Genomic DNA, 16,181 nt, shown 5'->3' with positions numbered 1-16,181 from the left:
TTCCAGTTTTCAATTTTATCATTGTCTCTCATCCACACGACCCATGTATGTTGATGAAAAAATGACGTGGCTTAATACACTTTCTGATAGAAACGTTATATGATTTCATGGGTTGGATCATGAGCTTAAGAGATTACAATCCGAGCCACTTAATTAATAAATGAAAACTCCAGGACCTCCGTTACTGCTTGAAATACTCATGAGAAGGAAAAGCGATCAGTTTTTTGTTAGGCTCTTGATCTATCAGACAACATGGGCATCGTCGACAGTAGTACATGCTCTAAGAGTCCACAAAAACATTGCTTCGAGAAAATTATCATAAATATATATAAAAATGAAAAAAGGGAGAAAGGGTAACAGCAGGGCAAAAGGGAAAATTATTATACCAATTATTTCTCCTCCAAACGACGTAGAACAGAATCTGCAAAGATCTGCTGCCTGCAAAAGAGAAATAAATACAGAAAAGAGAAGATGATTACAAAATAAGGTTTTTTGTGTCCGGACAACTTCGAAGCTGGATGTTGATGACAACATTGATGGGCGGTTGACAAATAGGTATTGGCGTCATCAACGACAATAGGTTTGTCACCATCAACCATCCATGCAAAGGAAATTTCTGTCAACAACACTGTCCTTTGTCAACTAGACCGTTGAAAACTTTTGAACTAGAACTTTACAAAATTGATAGTCGCAACTGCATAAACCATGGTGATACGCTTCCATCAACGCAAACCTCCTCAAGATCATTATCAATCAGCCCAAAATCAATGATGATCGATGACATTGATGTCAACGAGATGACAAACCCTACGACCCGTAGAGAATAGTGCTAAGTTTTCATGGATCACGTGTAACACAGTCATTTTGAGAATTTGTTTTTCAAAAGAAGTCATTTTGAGAAATCGATTCTTACTTTCTTTCAGTGTGCTTCGGACTGGGTCTGGAATACTTAAGATACCCATCCCACGGCACCATCTTTAGCCCAGCTCGAAGAGATATTGTTTCCCGCACTCTGATAAGTATAAAAAAAATTTAAGATCACATAAAGTGTAATTAAAATGGAATAGAAATCATAAATAAAATGGCAAAACTTGCCTCTCTGCGAATTCAATGGGTGACTCCCCCGGTCTAAGGAATTGAGGTTCCAGGTACCAGACGTCACAGACCACTGCCCAGGAGGTCATCAGTTTAACCAAATGCATTGTAAATGACTGCCTGCCCATTCAAGATTTTTCATATGTTGGTCAGAATATGAAACATTAAATGCAGTGATTTAATCATTTTCCCGATAAAATGGAATTTTCATACGTTTTCTCAATGTTCTTTGAAAGAGATTCTCACGGCATTGCATCAAAAGTCAGAGAGTTATACCATTCAAGTTTTTCGAATGTTGCTAAGACTATGCAATCAAAATGCAGTACTTACACGATTTTCCACATAAAATGAAATTTAATGGTTTTCTAGGCTTTCCTTGGCATCGAACCCCAGTAAATTTCATCAGAATTCAGACGGCTACACCGTGCACCAACTCAGAAACTTGTAAGATGAAATAAAGTATCACCAAGTTCTAGGCCAGAGTTTCTTATTAGAGCATTTTGAAAATGAAAAAGAATGCAAATTACTTTCTGAAAGTTCCAAGAAAATCTGAGTGAGAAGTAGATTTTCAGACCCAAAATAATACGAGAAATGGAAAATCTTTCAAGAACAGATTAAGATGGGTGTTTTACTTCCGGCTGTTCCAAAAGGCGTCCACAAAAATTCTGTTGTACTTGATAGCTACAGGGCAAACAGCGCAGCCCAGCTCGAATGCACCCTGCGCAATATGAAGTATGTACAAACTTGTACTAATTTGAAGAGAAAGAAGTTTAGAACGCAGTAATGAGACTTTAATATGCATACTATCCAGGCATAATATGATATGACAACGGTTCGCACCAATGGGAAACACTGGCCATGTACCATGTCTATCCCTATTTACCAGCCCAAGCATTGGGAAGACCCAACACAATTAAAGGGGATAGACGCAGCCCATCAGGCAGCAAATTACTCTACTATGACACACCTATCTCTCTCTCTACCCTTATCCCTCTTACTCCCTCTCACACTCGCTGTGTCAACTGAGTATACGTCCTTCCTGCTCGTCCACAACATTCTTCTGGCAGGATCTCTTCCCTCGCTTTTCCGTTTCTTGGACAATCTCCCTCTCTCTCTGACGTTAATCTAAACATTGCTTTCATCGTGCACTAGAGGTTTCTCTTGGAATTTCCTTTTATATCAGGTATATTGTCTGATACGTTTTCAAGAATGCTTCAGAACGACTGAACGAGTATCATTTATGAGAGACAAGGTCCCCAAAATTACAATATCATGCAGTTAAAACACTTATAAAAAACTTCACTGTCACATTGTGCCTCAAAAGAGTGAGTCTCATGACATAGAAACAAAGGAAAGAATGCTGATAGGCATGCTATGATGTGCATGTCTAATATTTTTCTCTGGGCTGTTTTTACCAATTGGTCATCTGATGCATACTGTGATTATAGTGCAGGGATGCGGTCGAAAAAACTGTCCGTCCGGAAGTCTCAAACGGACGAATCCGGACAAAAAACCGCCGGATTCGCATCCGATGGTTGAGATGTAGCCATGTGGCTTCGCAATGACAATTTGCATCAAAGTCCCTGTATTTTTACGCACGTGCAAACTGACGTCGCTTAGAAATAATTGTACATACGTACCTTCGCATTCTCTCTCCTCCATATTTTCCTAAAAAACATAGAAAAATCTATACTAATATATTAAAAATATAAAACGGGTTTTTTTTGTCCAGGATGAGGGACGGGATGGTTTTCGTACCGTCAGACGAAAAATTCGTCCCGTTCTTCGTACCTGCACAGAATCCGGACATCGGACGGGACGAAATTCATCGAGTCCCGTCATCGTCCACGTCCGGGACGATCCGGAACTATAACTGTGATAGGGTTTGGAAGACAGGAAATTGTCAAAAGATGCCTGTTTTCTTCCTTGAAAATGTGTATCTTTTTATTTCCTTTCTCTTAAACCCCCACCAGTTTCCTAATTACAATGATGCCCTTAAGAAGAACTTATGGTTTAGTTGGTTTGTACCAAAAAAATGAACAATACCAAATTCGTAATATAGATACTATTATTACTTTACTTGTATTATAAAGAAAAGATTTTCCGGGGCTACCTATGAAGCTTCCATTAATGGAAAAGTAAATATCTCAAATAGTTTGCTGGAAGGCAGGAAACTAATTGACAAATTAATAAAATATCGTAGCAAAAGAAGTGGCATTGAAATAATTTGCCCTATATGTGCAAATATAATTCAAATAAATATTTGCCCGGAGTAGAACATGAACCTAAAAGGCCCATTTAGGAACAAGAAAATAACATCGTGATTTCAATTTCGATGAGACAATATATCAATGAGCGGCTAGTTCAAATCAAAAAAGTGACGAAGAAAAGAAAGAAGGTGAATGCTCCGCTCCTAAAATCGCGCCTCTCTCTCACTTTTTTAAAGATAGCCACTGTTCTTATCTACGCAATTATGAGAGAGCTGTAAGTTCTGATTTAGAAGAAAGAATTTACTTCTACACCAAAGGTTCCGAAGGTTTTATTTCAGTCAGAACCAGAGGTTATCCAACATTATCCAACGTTCTTCAAGAATAAAAGAACTGTGAGAATAGAATGATGATAAATCACGCTCGTAAACTTGCGCCTCTTTTTTTTTAAGATGTAATTCTTTCTATCAGATCTATCGTATGGGTCCTTGAGACCCAATCTCATTGCAACCCAAAGTAAGTTGGGAATTTAAGTGGAACAAAATGAGTTGTACTTTTGAAGTATCTCTCAGGCAGCTCGGGTTTATACAGGTCAACCAAGGGATGTCTGCAGAACGACAGTAATCTTCATCATCACAAGCCTGTGAGACAATGACAATGATGATTTCAAAACTGTCATCAAGCGCAATAGTGAGGAACAAGCAACGGTAGAATAACACTTTGGTGCCATCATCCTTTCAGAAAATGAAGTTTGCCATCATCATCAGGGGCCCCAAATTTCAACTTTGAGTTTGAAGGCTAACAGTTTGAACTTTGCTTTGCATATAATTATTTTCACAAAAATACAGCTCTCGTCATAATCAATGGTTCATTTCGGAAAACAAAACATCAATGGGCATGAATGACGTGAAACTGCATCACTCAAACACTTGTATTGAATTCTGATTTAGTAATATAAATCAGACTTTCTTTAATTTTGCCTCTTTTAATCCTCAGAAATATCATAATTGCAAAACTGATATGAGGATATGCGACTCTATTGTAAGTTACTAGAAAAAGAAAAACAAGAACCTTAGAAAGTACTACATTAAAAATGTCTTATACCCAATTTAATAGGAGGCGCATATTGGTACCAACTTCCTTTAATTTTTCAGCAACATTGGTTCTCTCATTGGTTCCAGTAATCCTTAACAATAATTTAGTAATCACTAAATGTTAAACTATAGCTTAGCAAATCAGTCACGCCAAGAACGGCATGGTAAAAGGTGCGGAGAAACCAACAGCCATATTTTATCTTGGCATGATCCAGCCGTCTTATTCTCCCTTTCTGATCACACTGGGTGATCAAAGGGTTCAGACGAGAGAAAAGAAGACTCATTTCATTAACTTGTAGGGACCTTTATAAATGCAGGTTACATTGGTGGTTACCATTACATAACAGAAAGGGTTTAAAGAAATTAAAAACAAGCAAGGGTTATAATATATAAGCAAGAAACCGATTCCAAAGAAGAGGCACTGACTAACACACACTCCCCCCAAGTTGGGTATGTATATTAGCCATGCCTAGCTTGATAGCTAATCTATACACTTCCGGACTTGGCAGGCCCGTAATGAAAATATCTGCTTCCTAATGGGCATATCCAACAAAGATAGTAGTAATTATGCAAGCCTCCAGCTTATTCTTTATAAAGCGCTGATTTATCTCACTATGCTTCGTTTTCTCAAGCTCAAGGGGGTCATTAACAATAGTGATTGCTGACTTATCATCACAGTGGACTTTGATTGGGTCTCCTTGCATAATTCTCAACTCTCTTTGATCCAGACCTTCACATACACCCTAGGAGAGTTCCAAGTTCTGACTCCGCACTTGACCTAGCATCAACCAACTGATTTTTACTTTGCAATGTTACTAAATTAAAATTTCTACTACCTCCAATGAAGGAACAGCACCCAGAAGTTGACCTACAACCAACAACTGATCTAGCGATGTCCCCATCAGTTTAGGTATTTACTAATACATCACCATTGCATCGGAACAAAAGTCCTCATCCAACAGTCTTCTTCACGTATGCCAAGAGTTGATGAGTGATACATCCTTTTCAAAGACATATTGCCATTGCTCCAAGTAGAGAATCCGATAAATCAGGCGGTACATGGGATCTCACACAGGGAGAACAGTCTCACGATGATCCTACAAATAATAGGGAGCAGAGGAGAGACGGGACCATATTTTTTTCAAGAATTCGTTCCTGAATTGACAGCTGCATCTGAAAGCCGGAAGCAGGAGGCACCTGCGACCAGAGGGGGGAGGGGATTGCTCAATTTTCTCTCAATCTGTGACTCCATTATGTATTATTTCCTTGTCTCTCTGTTCCTAATGCAAAACTCTCTGACTTGAATCTATCGCTCATCAGGAGAACCTCCAGATCTTGCTGAGAAACGATTCTCGAGTTTGGTGAATAATTACTCAGGACATCTTATTATGGGAAGATTCTTGCATACCATTTCAAATTAGATACCTGCTGGTATCAATGATCTGCTTGTAGATAAATCTACATTTGATCATTCATATGCTGACTTAACAATCGCACAGCTAAGACAATATATGAGACAAGCATCAGCCAATTCTTTCATTCTCCTCTGCATCATTTCTGCTGATAATAATACCGTCAACATAGACGAGTAGGGCAATTAATTTCCCATTTGGATCATGTTTACAAAACATTATATCATCCAATTACTTTACAGATACCTGAGTTGTTTCATAGACCTCATTAACTTTCCAAACCGATTGGGGCTTGGTTTTTTGATTCCATATAGAGCCTTCTTCATTTCACATACCCCTAGTGTATCATCAACAAGCTTGCTGCCAGGTGGAAGAGTCATATATACTTCGTCAAGTTCATCATGGAGAAAAGCATTCTTGATTGATACTGGTTTATCTCTTAACCAAAATGGGCTGCAAGGGTGATTAATATGCTGACTGTATTCAAGTTTGCCACAGTCGCAAATGTCTCGAATAATAGTCAATCTACCACCATAGTACCATCAATTCAGTTGAATATTCCTCTAAGGACTTTTCCCCTGACACAAGCACAAGTAACCAAATTGTAGATACACCGGTCCATACCTTGGTTAGAGCTATTCCGATGTGCATGGTCTCGTATCTCTTTCCAGTCTTCAGAAACAAGATCTGAATCACTCACCAGCCATGTTTCCCAGGACTCGAGCCTAAAACTGAGAATTCTTCCACACTTTGTAGTTTGAATCTTCAGAATCGACCACCCAAGTACCTTAAAGAAGTCCCAGTCCCTCGAGAATCAACTCGATAAGCCGACTCCACACGTTGTAGTTTCCCACAGAACTAGGGACATTGGGGAATGTAATCTGAGGAGCTCTCTCACGCACCTCGAGAGATGTCACCCTTTCTAATGGTACCCAACTTGCTTCAGATCTCATCATCAGGTCTTGCACCAGGTCAATAATCTCATCGCATTCAACAGACTGGAGCTAGCTCCCTTGTGCTCAAACAGAAGCCCTGGATTTGGGCTTTAATTCAATGACAGGATCCACATTGGATCATGTCATCTTCCAGTCCCAAACATCAGGCAGCTAGGGTTTGGAATATAGGAAAAAAAGACTCGTTTCATTATGTTGATCTGAGTACTACATGTCTTTATTTTCTCTCTCTTGTTAGCCCATTAAGGGCCCTCTCTAGTCAGCCCATTAGGGCTTCCTATAAAACCCTGTAATCTCTTTCATTTGCTATCAAGAATTGTTCTTTTCTTGTTTACATGGTATCAGAGCCGTAACCCTAACCCTAATCTGGGTTTCCTGGGCTCGACCTTGCGCTCCGATCTTCGGCGGTTCTCACGACCGCCTGATCTCGCGCTCCGGTCTCTCGCCGTCTCGCTCCGGGCCTCCCAGGCGCTCGCCGTTCTGACATCCGCCGTCCCAGCGTCTTCCGCTCCGGCGCCCGCCGTCCCGGCCCGCGCCGCCTCGGCTCGCGCCCTCCCGGCTCGCGCCGCCCCGGCTCGCGCCCTCCCGGCTCGCGCCGCCCCGGCGACCGACGTCCCGGCGCCCGCCGTCCCGGCGACCGTCGTCCCGGCGCCCGCCGTCCCGGCTCCCGCCGTCCCAGCGCCCGCCGTCCCGGCGCCCGATGTCCCAGCACCCGCCGTCCCGGCTCCCACCGTCCCGGCTCCCGCCATCCCGGCGCCCGACGTCTCGGCGCCCGACGTCTCGGCGCCTGCAGTCCCGGCTTCTCGTCGTTCCGGCGCCTTCTGACTGTGGTCTACTCTGCTTTCATCATGACGAACCCGGTTGAAGCCCAGACCTCTACTGTTACGCCAGACTCGACGCCGGTATCTACGCCACATGCATCTGCGGTGCCTCTCGAGCCCAGGAATTGGTCGTCCTCCTCTGGACCATCCTCTTTGCCTCGGATGCCTCCGGATGGTATGTTTACTGGATTCAATCTCCTGCAATGGCGCCACGTCCAGATAACTTTAAAAGGCGTCTCATGCACCATCTTCTAGAAGACGGACCTTCCCGGACCGATCCCAAGTATTATGACTGGCTGGGCGTTGAGGGTAGTTCATCGTTGGCTCTTGGACAGTATTTCACCTAGTGTTAAAGGTGAATTCATGTCTCTAGAGTCGGCTCGAGCGTCTGGGAAGCAGCACTTGAGAGCCACTCCAAGAAGCACAACATTGCGACTCTGTACGAATTGGTACATCGGGCGCTAACCTGCGTCAAGGGACCGGTCTATCATGGAGTACAATCACGAGCTCATTTCGTTGTGGAATGAAATTGACTACTACATGCCGCCCGACCCCATTCGGTGGACCGCCAATATACTCTTCAACCGGGTTTTCCAGTTTCTTATGGGACTGAACCGGAATATGAAGTTATGCAGGCTCAGCTTATTCATCGGGAGACTGGTCCTACCTTCAAGGATGCGCTCCATAGTGTGCGGGTTGAAGAATCCCGCTTTCAGCAGGCCCAGAACTCGGCTTCGGCACTTAAAGCTCATTCCTCTTCGTCTGCACGCCCATCGTCGACTCCACCACCCGGCTCTTTGCCACGTGGTCCGGCGGCTCGACGGAGGATTCTCCAAAGGTGATCCTTCGCTGTTTTGCAATTACTGCAAGAAGCGAGGTCACTCTAAGGAGGCGTGCTACAAGCTTCAACGGAAAGCGCGCACAACCGAGCAACCTTGCTGCAGCCGCCTCGTCCGTGCCCCCGGGTCAAGTGCCTATGCTGTACGGTCTTCTCCCGACTAGTGCCTTGCCCGCTAGCTTCACTCCGGAAGAGATGGAGCGTCTACGCCGCTTGCTTGATCCTCTAGTCGTGGGCTCATGCTCCTTGGCCCACGCAGGTATGTCCACCAGTCTTCCCACACCTGCATCCCCTCCTGGCCATTCTTTTCCTCTTCCACTTGGCTTGATTCCGGTGCCACCGCCCACATGCCCCCAACTCCTCGAGCCTTTCAAACTTATGCCCCCGTCTCTGGCTCCTCAAAAGTTAAAACAGCCTCCGGCGATCTTCTCACCGTGGCGGGTATTGGTCGCGTGGCCCTTTCATCTTCTATGCATCTATCTAAAGTTCTTCATGTTCCTCGCCTTACTCATCATCTTCTCTCCCTATCTAGCCTTGTTCGCGACTTGAAACAAGACCTTACCTTCTCTCCTACTTCATGTGTTTATCGTGATAGGGTGTCGGGGAGGGCGATTTCCATTGCTGAGGAGCATGAGGGGCTCTATCTTGTTTCCTTGTTCGAGTTCTCTTGCTTTTGCTGCTGCGGCAGTTTCCCTTCGGCTTCCCACGAGCGTTTGTGGCTTCTTAAATCGACGTCGGCCATTCTTCTTTTGCTACTCTTTCTCGTCTCTTTCCTAACCTCTTTCAAGGCCATTCTGTGGACCGTTTTGTTTGTACTGCTTGTCGTATTGCCAATCATCATCGTACCTCGTATCCTATCTCGTCTTCTCATTCTTCGACCCCATTCTCCCTTATTCACACCGATGTGTGGGGCCTTCCCCTATTCATAGTACTTCCGGTTCTCGGTGGTCACCCATCCATATAAACGACGCTACTCGATTCACCTGGGCATATTTCTTGAAGAACAAATCGGAGATATCTCGTGTCATTCCTCAATTTTACTCCCTTATCCAACCTCAATTCTCTATATCCATTAAATCGCTTCCGCTCCGACAATGCTAAAGACTACGTTAACACCACGTTAAGCACCTTCTTCCAAGACAAAGGCATTATCCATGAAACTTCTTGTCCCTATACACCACAGAAAAATGGCGTTGCCGAAAGAAAATTCCGTCACATCTTTGAAATGACTCGGAGCCTTCTCTTCCATATGCATGTGCCCAAGTATTTTTGGGGGGAAGCCGTCTCCACCGCCATCCATCTTCTTAATCGCCTTCCATCTCGAGTGCTTGACTACTCCACTCCCATTGACCGTCTTCAGCATTCCTTTCCAACTCTCTCTCTCCGAACTCATCTTACTCCTCGTGTATTTGGATGTGTATGCTATGCGCCCAACCACCAACTTGGTCGTGATAAACTGGATCCCCGTGCTATCAAGTGTGAGTTTGTTGGCTATTCTTCCACCCAAAAAGGCTATTTATGCTATCATCCACCCTCTCGTCGGTTCGTCGTCACCAAAGATGCCACGTTTGATGAATTGCTTCCCTACTATTCCTCCTCCTCTCCTGAACCCTCATTGTCCCCATCTCCCTCCGATCCACTCGAATTCCTCATCCTCGTCCCTCGTCCCTCGTCCCTCTTCACCGGCCCCGCCCGACGTGTCTCCGCCTGTTGCTCCTCCAGCAATTGTGCCTCCCGACCCGCCTCCGGCCGCCGTCTCAGTCCCTCCTGTGGAGCCTCCTCCAGTATCTGCTCCTGCGCTCGACCCTTCTGCTGCACCTTCTTCGATTCCTCCGCTCCCTATCCGCCGCTGCCCGCCTGAAAAACGCTATGGTATTACCCTTGCTTGTCGCAAGCCTCGGCTTCCTTCTTCGTCTCCTGCTGCCCCGTCTACCTCAACCTCCACCCCTCCTGCCACCTCATTAGCCGTGCTGCCCTCTTCCCGTTCCTCTCCCCTCTATCCGTTGGCGGAATCTATCTCCTCTCATCGCCTCTCACCCTCTTATCATGCCCTTCTCACCTCCCTTGATGCCACTTCCCTTCCCAAGACGATGGACATTGCCCTTTCATTTCCGCATTGGCGTCAGGCCATGGCGGAAGAACTTCAGGCTCTTGCTCACAATGAAACGTGGGATCTGGTTCCTCTACCGGCCGGGAAGCATCTCGTGGGTAGCCGTTGGGTGTATGCTGTGAAGCATAATTCTGACGGTTCTATTGAGCGCCACAAAGCCCGGGTTGTGGCACAAGGGTTCACTCAGAAACATGGCATTGATTATCAGGAGACCTTTGCTCCCGTCGCCAAGCTGAATACTGTGCGGATCTTATTGGCCCTTGCTGCGGATCGGGGCTGGATTTTGCAACAATATGATGTGAAGAATGCTTTACTGCATGGAGAGTTGACTGAGGAGATCTACATGGCATTACCTCCTGGCTACACTTCCTTAGTGCCATCGTCTCCGATCTGTTGTCTGTCGCCTAAAGAAAGCATTATATGGCTTGAAGCAATCTCCTCGTGCCTGGTTTGGTGCGTTTCACGGCGGCCATGCAGCGTCGTGGATACCGTCAGTGTAATGGTGATCACACCCTTTTCTACGCCATTCCACGTCAGGAGTCGCTATTCTTCTTGTGTACGTGGATGACATCATTATTACGGGTGATGATCGGCGACCATTACTGAGCTGGCTATGTATCTCGTCGAATTTGCTATTCGCCATCTTGGCCCGTTGAGGTACTTTCTTGGCATAGAGGTGGCCTATTCTTCCAGCGGGATCTTTATTTGTCAGAGAAAGTATACGGTGGACCTTCTCTGTGAGCTTGGAAAGGAGGGCGCCAAGCCTACTTGACACCGATTGATGCGAACCATCGACTTGGTGCCGATGCGGATGAGGAGCTTGCTGAGCCTGGCCCATATAGAAGACTTGGGGGAAAACTGCGTTATCTCACCCACACTCGCCCGGACATTGCATATTCAGTGGGTGTTCTGAGTCAGTTCATGCAGACTCCTCGCATGAGCCATTTTCATGCTGCTCATCGTCTCCTCCGTTTCCTGAAGGGCACCATTGGCCGTGGATTATTGTTTCGTCGCCATACCGGCCTGCGTCTTGAAGTCTACACCGATGCAGATTATGCCGGCTCTGTGGTTGATCGTCGGTCCACATCTGGGTATTGCACCTTCTTGGGCGGCAATCTGATTACTTGGAGGAGCAAGAAGCAGAAAGTGGTCTCTCGATCGAGTGCTGAAGCGGAGTTCCGTGCCCTTGCGCATGGTCTGTGTGAAGCACTTTGGATTACCCAGCTTCTTCGTGAGCTACGGTGTCCAGTTCCCTCTCCTATCCAGTTGTTCTGCGACAACAAATCGGCGATTAGCATTGCTCATGACCCCGTTCAGCATGACCGTACAAAGCACATCGAGATCGATCGCCATTTCATCAAAGAGAAGCTTGAATCGGGAGATTTTTGCACGCCTTATGTTCCGTCCGCTGAACAGCTTGCAGATATCTTCACCAAAGGGCTTCATGCCCCTAGGTTTGAGGAGCTCTGTTCCAAGCTGGGTGTGGATAACATCTACGCTCCAGCTTGAGGGGGAGTGTTGATCTGAGTACTACATGTCTTTATTTTCTCTCTCTTGTTAGCCCATTAAGGGCCCTCTCTAGTCAGCCCATTAGGGCTTCCTATAAAACCCTGTAATCTCTTTCATTTGCTATCAAGAATTGTTCTTTTCTTGTTTACACATTATATGATACGGACCTGTACAAATACAGGTTACATTGGTAACCAGCTAGGCCCAGTAACTACCCTTAAGTAGCCTCACACAAAACAGGCGTACTAAAGGGCTTTACAAATACAAAAAAGAAAAGGTTAAAATAAATATTAAAGGCCAGAAGGGTATTTATACATGGAAGAAAGAAACAGACGGTAAAGAAGAGGCCCTGGCTAACAAATCTGATAAGAACCTAAGTCCATATAGTAATCAAAGGAGGGGAGCAAAGAGAGAGTGAGCCAGGGAGGGGAGAATGCAGTGAACATTGCCATAAATGATTGAGGTGGGTGAATGTCGCCTGGATGTATGGGGGATACCAGCTGGTTGGGCGTAGGTGGAACAATACCTATGTAGACCGAGAAAGAGAGTAAAAACTAATCCACAGAAACTATCACGATAGAACAATACTTCAGATGGTTCACGATGCATTCCCTTTGGGAGGGTTGAAAAACTATAAAGGGAACTCATGAGGGAAAATGACAAAAATACCCCTGGAAATTTTGGGGTTCATATCATTGTCGCAGTTGTGGTTACCGACCCTTTTCGGGTGACCGCCTCTTTTGTTATTAAAAAAAAGAAAAAATCATTGTCGCAGTTGTATAACTACTTTTTGCATCTCATGCCGTCTGTTGATAGTCAAATAAAGGGCCATGTGTACCTTCTTGAACATAACCGTGTAATGGTTATTAACACAAGTGCCTTCCGGGAATATAAGAAGAGGGTTGTTGTCTGTTCCATTGACATGTGCCCGTATCCTTGTAAGAGACAAAAGGAAAAAAAAGAGAGAAAATTAAGCCTACGAACAAATTAGGACGAATTTCATCCAGTAGATATCAGAGAGTTGCATACTTTCTTGAGACAATCTCACGATCCGTTGCTTCAGTCCGGTTAAACCAAATGCACCCAACACTTTCTAAGATAGTCTTCTGAATGAACCCTAAAACACAAACACATTCGTGTCCATTAGGTTAAGATTTTTTTCTGAACATTTAAAACTTAAGTTAAAAACAAAGAAAGCTCCTACCAACCCATCCAGGATGCTTTTGCATTATGACAGCAAACGCAGACATTTGCTCTAAAATTATGAAATCAATCATAGAAGTATGATTGGCGACAAAGACCTATAAAAGTGGAGTAACTGAACAAGAATTAGCATTGAATTCTTTTTTTTGAAGAATTAGCATTGAATTCTTTTTTTTTTGAAGAATTAGCATTGAATTCTGATATAGACATAGAATCAAAATAAAATTTTAGTTTACAAAACCTGCTGAGGCCGCATGCTTGGACGGGGACCATGATACTTCACCACACCAGTCCACGAAGCAACAAATACACTGCACATCATCTCCACTAATTTTCTCTAAACACAGAAAGTTTTAATATTAAATGAGACCTTGAATAAAGAAAATATTATCATTAAAATAACACATTTGATGACTATGATTCAAAATAATGGTGATGGAAGAACAAGGATCTGGAAGCTGAGATACTCTGATCCAGATCAGACCAAATAATGTGAAATAAAAGAAGACGACAATCCAACGTTTAACCCATTTTTTAATAAAAAGAAAAAAAAAATTTGCAGGATACAACGATTGAAAAAATATTTTTCAATAGAACAGTCATTGTTTCAAGAGAATTGTACAACGATTGAGTAAAAAATATTCGGAATGAACTAATATCGAAAACTTAAATTAGAAAAAAATGATGTTCCAAAAGTGTAACAAAGCATGTTCAATTTACAGAATAGAACAATTCTTATACAAAATAAGTATTTTATAAAATTATGCAGTGAAAAAATATTTATGTTTTTTATCCAAAGACTAAGAATTTTGCTCTTCAGTAGCTAACCTCAATTTTGCGCTTAATGCTGCTACGTTCACTCATCAAGAAATGCACCGGAAGAAAAGCAGCAAAAAATGCTATCCACCCAACTGCAAGGACGACAACTCTGGATAATCGAAAAGAGTAAGTTACTGATTGGGTTACTAGAAAGTAATGTAAAGCATAAAAATGATAAAAATAGTTGCAATAACGTACATGAAAAACATATACGAGTAACATGTTCCTGAAAAAAATTATAAATGATTGCAGCCTAAAAAGTTTTAAGAAAACAAAACTTAGTCAACAATGAATTTAGTACGCCATGTAACTAAAATAATTGAGAATTAGTACTTGTTATGGTTAGATGACACAATATTGCCATCATAAGATGAATTAAGAGAATGAAAAAAGAAAAAACATAAGGCATTGAATTTTTAAACACATACTAAAATTAGAAACACTCAGCTAGGTATAAAACCACAGCATCTAAAAAAAGGTCATTAGGAAAATAGCAACGAATGAAAGTTTAACAGGTAATCACTCCACTGATAATAGAAATGAATAAATGGACAAGTTATAAGGAATAAAATACATGACATTCGCATTTTCAAAGATTACCACTTAGCAAGATAAACATAAATTTTTTTTTCAGTTCCTTAGTCCAATAGGAAACTGATACAAACCAGTGAGGTTTTTATCGTGAACGAGGATGAGAGAGGAGGGTCTGACAGAATGGATGTCACCTAGGGGACGATGACAAAGGAGATTGGCGAAGTATTCATCACCAAATGAAATTATAACCGACAGGGCGAATGTTGTCAGCATAACTTCTCCATTAAGAGTCGAAGAACCTGCCCTCCCACAAGGAGGGCTACATCTTTAAAGGAGACATACGAAACGGAATAAAAGACAAAAATGTCATCCGTAGGCTTGGAAAACAAGAGGGATTGTATCAGGAACCTCCAGCATGCAAATTCTAAATATTAAAAAGCAGGAAGAGTGAAAAATCACAGGCAGGAGAAAAAAGTAGTAAACAACTCGTGACAATGGAAAATTAAAGAATTATTCCAATATAAAAATGAAGAAATCTTATTCACCTAACAGGAAAGAGGATCCCATATCTCACAATAACTCCCAAACACCATAAAGGGAACAAGTAAACGTTCCAGTTCCAGGGCTCTGGAGGATTAGACTTAAAGCACCGAGTGAAGGAATCCTGAAAATATGAGAAATCAGATGTCCAAAATAAATCCTTAAGCGAAGCAGAAATGACATAAAGTACAAGATGAAGGTGAACAGAAAATAATGAAGAAAAATATCCAATGAGGTTTATCCCAAGGGTGGTTCAACATAAAAATCTAATGTCAAAAATTTTCAGGTGACTTTCGGAACAACTATTACAGATGCATGCCTCAATGGCAGAATAAGGACGAACAAACAGGAATCTGAAGCATGTTATAAAAAGAAATGGGAATAGAGTTTAGAGACAATTACGTCAATTATGGCGCCAGCGGCTTCAGTTAAAGCAGGAGAGATATCGAGAAAATCACGCCTGTAAAAAAACCCACTTCAAATTGCATCAAAAAGGGTACAGAGAGAATCGAAGAAGTGATATGAATGCGGTTAGAAAACGACGAACTCACAGATGAAGCTTTCCATTGGGTTCTTGAATTGATTCCCGGGGAAGATAATCTTCGATGTTGGGATGGTCAGGGTCGATATCTGTACTCGGAGCTTCGTTTGCGTTCTTCATCGCTGATCAGGAGAAGGCGGACTGATCGATTTCGTCGCCCTACGATCGGCGTTTGAGTTCTTCAGTCGACGCTGTTGGAAGGGGGGGTTGATAGGTAGAGACACGTGGGAGAGGGATCGCCGTTCGATTGATGAGACCGCCAGTAGGGGACTACGGAATACAGTCTGGGAGGCTCTTACTTTGTAAAAAGCCCTCTCTCTCTCTCTCTCTCTCTCTCTCTCTCTCTCTCTCTCTCTCTCTCTCTCTCTCTCTCTCTCTCTCTCTCTCTCTCTCTCTCTCTCTCTCTCTCTCTCTCTCTCTCTCTCTCTCTCTCTCTCTCTCTCTCTCTCTCTCTCTCTCTCTCTCTCTCTCTCTCTCTCTCTCTCTCTCTCTCTCTCTCTCTCTC

At 43.3% G+C, this 16,181-nt stretch overlaps 1 protein-coding gene across 1 annotated transcript; it reads right to left on the bottom strand.

The window, feature by feature from the left end:
• Positions 1-276: 276 nt before the first annotated feature.
• On the bottom strand, positions 277-15,930 carry GPAT9 (glycerol-3-phosphate acyltransferase 9). Its single transcript, XM_078581264.1, has 12 exons — positions 15,687-15,930; positions 15,538-15,595; positions 15,141-15,259; positions 14,071-14,170; positions 13,484-13,579; positions 13,244-13,340; positions 13,069-13,156; positions 12,878-12,974; positions 1,728-1,813; positions 1,096-1,215; positions 914-1,012; positions 277-438 (listed from the first exon to the last, which is right to left on the bottom strand). The coding sequence occupies exons 1-12, from the start codon at positions 15,794-15,796 to the stop codon at positions 390-392; spliced, it is 1,119 nt and encodes a 372-aa protein (XP_078437390.1). The 5' UTR covers positions 15,797-15,930; the 3' UTR covers positions 277-389.
• Between the last annotated feature and the right edge of the window lie 251 nt (positions 15,931-16,181).

Source organism: Wolffia australiana, chromosome 9 (genome assembly GCF_029677425.1).
Source record: "Wolffia australiana isolate 7733 chromosome 9, ASM2967742v1".
Classification (NCBI taxonomy): Eukaryota; Viridiplantae; Streptophyta; class Magnoliopsida; order Alismatales; family Araceae; genus Wolffia; species Wolffia australiana.
Note: the sequence above shows the minus strand (reverse complement) of the source record. Positions and strands in the feature narration are given on the sequence as shown.

Bases quoted from the DNA above. Each gene is read 5' to 3' on its own strand.
- GPAT9 (XM_078581264.1), bottom strand. From the start codon at position 15,796: ATGAAGAACGCAAACGAAGCTCCGAGTACAGATATCGACCCTGACCAT. The intron at 15,596-15,686 runs GTGAGTTCGTCG...GTTTTTTTACAG, and splicing joins CCCAATGGAAAGCTTCATCT to GCGTGATTTTCTCGATATCT. The intron at 13,341-13,483 runs GTTTTGTAAACT...CCACTTTTATAG, and splicing joins CAAGCATGCGGCCTCAGCAG to GTCTTTGTCGCCAATCATAC.